At 43.1% G+C, this 7,679-nt stretch overlaps 2 protein-coding genes across 4 annotated transcripts in view; both read right to left on the bottom strand.

Annotated features, from left to right (window-relative positions):
* acp7 (acid phosphatase 7, tartrate resistant (putative)) overlaps positions 1-410 on the bottom strand; it is a 24,835-nt gene extending 24,425 nt beyond the window's left edge. The window contains exons 1-2 of one of the 3 annotated variants that reach the window (XM_052145492.1): positions 314-406; positions 64-81 (exon numbers count right to left, since the gene is read on the bottom strand). The gene's annotated coding sequence lies outside the window, so the exon portion shown is untranslated. Of the gene's footprint in view, positions 1-63; positions 82-313 lie in introns of all 3 variants that reach the window. The other 2 variants (XM_052145491.1, XM_052145493.1) reach the window with 2 other exon arrangements.
* Positions 411-5,547: 5,137 nt separating this feature from the next.
* Positions 5,548-7,438, bottom strand: LOC127656922 (muscarinic acetylcholine receptor M5-like). The gene is made up of 2 exons (XM_052145480.1): positions 7,392-7,438; positions 5,548-7,081 (listed from the first exon to the last, which is right to left on the bottom strand). Exons 1-2 carry the CDS (start codon positions 7,436-7,438, stop codon positions 5,548-5,550), a joined length of 1,581 nt encoding a protein of 526 aa, XP_052001440.1.
* Positions 7,439-7,679: the final 241 nt, after the last annotated feature.

The raw sequence follows: 7,679 nt of genomic DNA, 5'->3' as shown, positions 1-7,679 counted from the left end.
ACACATTTCACTTTCACAATATCTGTCACATTTAAACATTTAAACAGCTAAATAAACACTTACATTTACACCCAAATAGACCTGTAATTAAACACAAATTCGTCTTTAAATAAACATTTACTGTAGATAATTAAACACTCATATAAACACCCAAATAACACTAAATAAGTAATAATGCACTCAGTAAACCAGCAGGAGTTTGTTATTGAACAGTAACACAAGAGAGTTCAACTAACACATTAATAACACACTAATAACACACTTTGATCAAATAAATCATCGATAGTTTTAACGATCACAATAACTGACAAACCTGTTGTTGTTTACAGTAGAGAAGTTTAACTGGTTTAAAGCTAGTTTAAAGCTAGCGCGTCAGCTAAACGATCACATGATCTGTTTATTTACGTCAGATGACCTGCGTACATGGTCACGTGGGTGCTGACGTCATTGTAACAGTTTTTAACTCAGTTCCGCATGTGCTGCACAGTGGATAGAATTGTTAAATATTATTAAATTAAAATAAAAAATTGCAATGTTGTTTCAGTATGTGTCGTTTTCTTTTTTTTTTTTTTATAAAGTCAACAACAAAAAAAAAAGAATGAGTATTTTATGATTAATCTTTTATTGCAACATTTACACTCACCGGAGAATTTACAGTAATCAAAAAGCCATTATTTATTTTATTTGAAAAAGCAGTCAAACAGTACATACATTAAAACCACCTTCAAATAACCCCGATTAAACCTGTGCTACCTCTTTCAATTATTTTATTACGTTGATTGAAAACGTAATATTGTGTGCTTTTCTGTCTTTTTATATTCTAAAATACATTATTCATCTAAGTCTGTACACTTGCAATTTTTATGTATATTTTTTTTGTTTATATCCTGACAATAATAATAAAAAAAAATACATTAAAACACGTTTTTATTTCCTTGGCTGTGTCCCGTCCGGAAGTCGCGTTTATTGGCCGCATACGTCATCGAGGCTGTCTCGTCTCGTCTCGTTTATTATAATTTAATTGTATGTATTTTTTTAATAGGAATGCAAAAAACGTTAACAATTGTATACATTTAAGTATATACATAAAATACATTGACAATGGATACACATTTTTGAAAAAGAAAGACAAAAAAAAAAATATATGAAACGAGACAGCCTCGATTCATATTTGGAAGGACGCTCGAGAACGCGTCCTTCCAAACGAGACACAGCCAAGTGTGTCTGTATCATGTATGTGCATGTGAGTACAAATGAAGAACAGACAATGTTCATGTTTGAAGAGTGTAATACTGACCTCTAATGCCACATGAGAACAGTTCACAGCAGTATGAAGACTAACTCGAGTCCTCTGAAGATCTGATCAGAGTTCAGTTCTCATCAATAAACCACACTGACAAGATACAAACTCACATAAAGCACATGACAGGTTCCCACACCTTTATGACCATGGGATTTCCAAGAGTTTCCAGCCTTTGTGAGAAGGGAAATGGATTTAGAATTTAAAAAATACATTTGATTTCACTAATTTATAATTTGCACCAATTTGTGAACCATTTTGATCAATTAATTAAAGAGAAAATTGGACATCACTTTGATTTTGGAGGGTGTCTGTGTATCTCAGCGAGTATTGATGCTGACTATCACACCTGGAGGCGCGAGTTTGAATCCAGAGCGTGCTGAGTAACTCCAGCCAGGTCTCCTTAGCAACCAAATTGGCCCGGTTGCTAGGGAGGGTAGAGTCACATGGGGTAACCTCCTCGTGGTCGCTATAATGTGGTTCTCGCTCTCGGTGGGGCGCGTGGTGAGTGACTCCAGTCAGGTCTCCTTAGCAACCAAATTGGCCCGGTTGCTAGGGAGGGTAGAGTCACATGGGGTAACCTCCTCGTGGTCGCTATAATGTGGTTCTCGCTCTCGGTGGGGCGTGTGGTGAGTGACTCCAGTCAGGTCTCCTTAGCAACCAAATTGGCCCGGTTGCTAGGGAGGGTAGAGTCACGTGGGGTAACCTCCTCATGGTCAGCTATAATGTGGTTCTCGCTCTCGGTGGGGGCGTGGTGAGTGACTCCAGTCAGGTCTCCTTAGCAACCAAATTGGCCCGGTTGCTAGGGAGGGTAGAGTCACATGGGGTAACCTCCTCGTGAGTCGCTATAATGTGGTTCTCGCTCTCGGTGGGAGCGTGGTGAGTGACTCCAGTCAGGTCTCCTTAGCAACCAAATTGGCCCGGTTGCTAGGGAGGGTAGAGTCACATGGGGTAACCTCCTCGTGGTCGCTATAATGTGGTTCTCGCTCTCGGTGGGGCGTGTGGTGAGTGACTCCAGTCAGGTCTCCTTAGCAACCAAATTGGCCCGGTTGCTAGGGAGGGTAGAGTCACGTGGGGTAACCTCCTCATGGTCGCTATAATGTGGTTCTCGCTCTCGGTGGGAGCGTGGTGAGTGACTCCAGTCAGGTCTCCTTAGCAACCAAATTGGCCCGGTTGCTAGGGAGGGTAGAGTCACATGGGGTAACCTCCTGCGTGGTCGCTATAATGTGGTTCTCAGCTCTCGGTGGGGCGTGTGGTGAGTGACTCCAGTCAGGTCTCCTTAGCAACCAAATTGGCCCGGTTGCTAGGGAGGGTAGAGTCACATGGGGTAACCTCCTGTGGTCACTATAATGTGGATCTCGCTCTCGGTGGGGCGCGTGGTGAGTGACTCCAGTCAGGTCTCCTTAGCAACCAAATTGGCCCGGTTGCTAGGGAGCAACATGGTGCCAAAATGAAATGCATTTATTGGACATTTATTTATTTATTTCGTGATATAGGATTTTGTCGACACCGATAACTAAGATGGTCGAATAGACCGATAATAGACCACACACTCTCTCTCTCTCTCTCTCTCTCTCTCTCTCTCTCTCTCACACACACACACACACACACACACTTATTCTCTCTCACACACACACACACACATACACACAGTCAGCAGTTACATTGAAATAACAAACCAAAATATGTTGTCAATCCTGTAAACAATACAAGTTCATCAAGTAGAGTAAAACCTCATATTTTTGGGTCCCCTTCATTCTCAGTTTATTTAATTGTTACCTGCACATTTAAAGTGAACACTGTAATAGAGCGCAACAGTCTGTTTCCGGAAGTAAAAATCCACTTCATGTTCTCCATAGTTGAATATAATTCTAACGATAACTTATAAACCTTTAAAGACAGATCTACCGTGAGCTCCAAGGTCGTTAATCGATGTTATATGCTCCCGCTGAAGACATCAGTTTGCGTTATTTTAACTTCAACCAAAAAAATCATGTTTGATAGCATTCCTGGTAAAGAACTACACTACCCATGATCCTGAGGTGAGATCCACCAATCAGAGAATCTAGCTCCGCCCACTCCCATGATGCACTGTGAATGATGCAGTTCCCGCATTAAAGATGTGAAGTACACAGTCTTGTTTCGTGTCCAATTTTCAAAGACATTTTTGCTACAAATTAAAGTTTGCACTGTTGTGATTCACCTCGGAGCTGGTTGGTTTGTTTCATGCCGCACAACTTTCTTATAATTGATTTTATGAAATCCCTACAGGAAAAATGGATGGGAAAAATACTTCCAGAATCAAGACGGCTGAAAAAGTGGGCGGGGACTGTTGCGCTCATTTCAAAGCACCTTCAGACAAACTGTTTGTTTCTACAGAGGTCCATTTGTCCACAGCAGCTTGACTTAACTGAACATTAAATAACATGACAGCATAAAATATTTCACACTCCTGATTGTTAAAAATAATTAAATCTGAAGTGTGTAATTCCTGCAACACAAGCGCCACAGAGCAGAATTACAAAAATAAACAATGTTTTCAAAAACAGATTTCTGAATACACCCCTCGTCTGCAGTTGTTCAAACAGTAACATAGTCCCCACCCCCCAACTCACGCCATTGGTTGAGTAATGTTGTTGGGGCGGGTCTAAGCAGGTCACACAAAAGAACCAGGAATTTGTATAGCTCCACAGAGACACAGTGTTTACAGTTACTGAGACAAGTCATCTATGAATAGCTTACATAAGTTGTCTCTGGGACAGAAAAAAGTATTTTAACACCGAAGAAGTTACATACTTCCTCTTTACATGTTGAGCTAAACGCCAATAAGACACTTAAAACTGGGTGTTGGGGGTATCTGCACGTTTCCTTCCATTATTTCCAAGCTACTCTACAATAATGGCACAAAAAAGCATTTGACAAGAGTACAATCGATGTTAAGCCCATAGTGTTACTGCAAACACAACAATAGCCCTTTAATACTGTGTCGGTAACAAGACAAAATAATATAATCCCTTGACAAATAATATGATTGTTTGTTCTGTACACAAGAAACTTAGTCAATGAATAAAAGATAGTTTTACACCTCTGCATTTGTTAGTGTAACCGGCCTTGGTCACCCTGGTCACCCCACTCTGAACAGGACTTGAACTTGCATCTCCAGCATGGGAGGCGGGTGCGCTAACAAGGAGGCTACAGCCTCTAGCATCATTTGCTAGTGCACCTCTTGAGGTCAAGAGAGTGAGGTTTACACACATTGCTCAGCTATCTATCAGCTGACTCCCGTTACACTCACCCCGCCTAAGCCTCACTCCCATCCGGGTCACGGCACCACTGTAACCGGCCCTGCTCACCTTGCTCTGAACAGGACTCAAAACGGGCGTCTCTATCGTAGGAGGCAGGTGTGCTAACAAGGACGCTAAAGGCTACAGCATCTAGCGTCAGTCGCTAGTGCATATCTTGAAGTCAAGAGAGTGAGATTTACACACATTGCTCAGCTATCTATCAGCTGACTCCCGTTACACTCACCCCGCCTAAACCTCACTCCCATCCGGGTCATGGCACCACTGTAACCGGCCATGCTCACCCCGCTGCAAACGGGACTCGAAACGGGCGTCTCTGGCATCGGAGGCGGGTGCGCTAACAAGGAGACTAAAGGCTACAGCATCTAGCGTCAGTCGCTAGTGCACCTCTTGAAGTCAGGAGAGTGAGGTTTACACACATCGCACAGCTATCTACCAGCTGACCACCGTTACGTTAGCTTTTGTCTTGTCTGTTCTCATCTTGATATCAGATGGAATATTTAATGTTCATTCATATAGGACCCACTGGTTGTGATTTAAAAACAAGAAACTTTTTGAAGGTTTTCAATATTAAAAACCCAATAAAATTGGTTTGACAAATGCAATAATCTTTCCTGTGTTGACGTCCACCTGACATAGATTCCTATAGTCTACAGCCCTGAGCAGGAGTCCTATTTGTCCATTTCCCCCGAAAAATAAAAGCTTTATATTCAAATAGCAGACATGAACAGAAAGCCACAAAACTCCATGTTTGATCTTAAAAGATCTGTAAAGAGATCTGTGTCTTCTCAAGAGTAATTTCCATACTGTATTCAAATAATGTCAGACACCCACTGTTGTCAAGAAACCTCGAAGATGGTGCCAATACAGTTCCTTCTTTGTTTGGGGTGGAAATTTGGAGCATAGAGGTCGTGAATACTCATTCATAGGTACTCATTCTTTCTGTCAGGTTAACCTGTTGCTCGCCGCAGGGTTTTGTCCACACCAGTAGAGTTTCTCCTCAACCCTCCTCTTCTTCCACTGGCACAACAGCAGCATGCGGAAGGTCTTTTGAAAGGTTTTGTTACAGAGAGCGTAACACATGGGGTTAACGGTACTGTTGACGTAACACAGCCAGTACCCCAGATGCCAGAGCGACAGCGGGATGCAATCGGAGCAGAAGGTGGAGATGAGCACCATGATGTTGTAGGGCGTCCACGTGAGGATGAAGGCCAGCAGGATGGCGCTCAGAGTCTGGGCGGCCTTCCTCTCTTTGATCAAGACCATCCTCTTCCTCTTGGTCATCTGGCTCTTCAGTGTGGCATCTATGGGCTTTGAGGATGAAGATGAGGAAGGGGCGTTCACAGACTCAGCGGACGAGGTGGCGGCTTTTGCGTCGCCGTTGGTGTTCTGTTGTGGACCGTTGTCCTTCGACGCCGGCTTGAACTTGTACGAGATGCATTTCTTGCTCTTCGGGAAGAAGTTTTCCTCATCGTTGCTGCTGGAGCGTCCATTCTCACTGGACGGTGCAGCTTTATCATCTGGATGTCTGTAAGACGCTTGGAAAACACCTGGAGAAACGGAGCGCTCCTCGTCTTCAGAGGAGGCGTAGCTGTTGAAGTTGGCGAGATGATCCGTTTTGGACCACTCGTTGTGGGACAATGTGGTGGATTTGGGCGCGCTACTGCGGTTTGAAGAGGACCAGGACGTTTGGTTTCTCTCTCTTAAGGTGCCGCTCAGTTGTTTACAGTTGAAACATGATCTGATGATGGTTTTTTGAGGCTGAACGTTGCTGCTCGAGTTTGGTGAAGAGTTGGTGCCCTGAAGTTCGGCCAGGTCTTTAGTGCGTCTCTCCGTCTCTTTGTATATCCGGCAGTATAGAATGGTCATTACGGAGACAGGAAGGTAGAAAGCCGCTATCGCTGTTCCGAAGGTGATCACTGGCTCGGAGAAGAACTGGATCTGACATTGCCTGTCAGGGACCGTCCGTTTACCGACAAAATACTGCCAGCACAGGATTGGCGGCGCCCACAGGATGAAGGACACCAGCCAAGCAAGACCGATCATGATGCCCGCTCGCCTCGGCGTTCGTTTGGCTCGATACGTCAGCGGTCTCGTAATGGAGAAGTATCGGTCGAAACTGATGACTAGTAAGTTCATCACAGAGGCGTTACTGGCCACGTAATCCATAGCTAACCACAGATCACACGCCAGACTACCGAGAGACCAGTAACCCATCAGTATGTACGAGGTGTATAAGTTCATGGAGAAGACGCCGATGATGAGGTCAGCGAATGCCAGACTCAACAGATAGTAGTTGTTCACCGTCTTCAGCTGACTGTTCACTTTGAAGGACAACATCACTAGAATGTTCCCGATAATCGTGATGAGGCTGACGATGGCGGAGACCGTTGCTATGGTGACCACTTCCCACAGACTGTGTGCGATGTGGTGGATGTCTGAGATGTTGCCGTTGATGGTGATGTTTTCTCCGCCCATAGTTTATGATTCTACGTGGTCAGTCCAAGACTTTCATTCAGGCTGTGCTCAGTACTGACATCTCCTGAAGGAAACACAATGACAGCCTTGATTAGAAATGCCAAAGAACCAATTTAAAATGAGTATTCGCTGAATGGAAGCAACTTGTGCTTGGTTAAACTTTTGTATATTATTTTGATTGAAAATGGCCGTTATTTTACATTAATAGCTATTATGATGTCATCTTAAATGTTCCTGAGACCCAGCGAAAAAACTATTTCCCTATTATAAATGTCAATATAGTGTTTGGTGCATTTTATTGAATAAATTATATTTTATTCAAATTCATATTTATAGACCAAGAAGAGGAAGTTGTCATGGCCAAACTCTCAAACAGCATCTTAGTACATTTATGCTTAAAACATGTGAAGGATCCACAGGTGATGAAAGTCTCCACCAATAATGTCCATTTATACCTTTATTTAATTGCCATTGAATTCTCTGTCCTGCATAAAAACTGCCTTTTTAAAAAGGTTTGATTATTATCAGTCTGTGAAGGTTTTACCTTCATCCAGGTCATCGTAAAATCATCCACACCCATTTTAAAATATTTGCTTCTC

This window comes from Xyrauchen texanus, chromosome 16 (genome assembly GCF_025860055.1).
Source record: "Xyrauchen texanus isolate HMW12.3.18 chromosome 16, RBS_HiC_50CHRs, whole genome shotgun sequence".
Lineage (NCBI taxonomy): Eukaryota > Metazoa > Chordata > Actinopteri > Cypriniformes > Catostomidae > Xyrauchen > Xyrauchen texanus.
This window is presented reverse-complemented; position numbering and strand designations above follow the sequence as displayed.

What these genes read in the sequence shown, in the direction of transcription:
- LOC127656922 (XM_052145480.1), bottom strand. Translation starts at nt 7,438, where the DNA reads ATGACAACTTCCTCTTCTTGGTCTATAAATATGAATTTGAATAAAAT. An exon ending in AATATGAATTTGAATAAAAT is followed by an intron (nt 7,082 to 7,391) that starts ATAATTTATTCA and finishes AGAATCATAAAC; the next exon opens with TATGGGCGGAGAAAACATCA.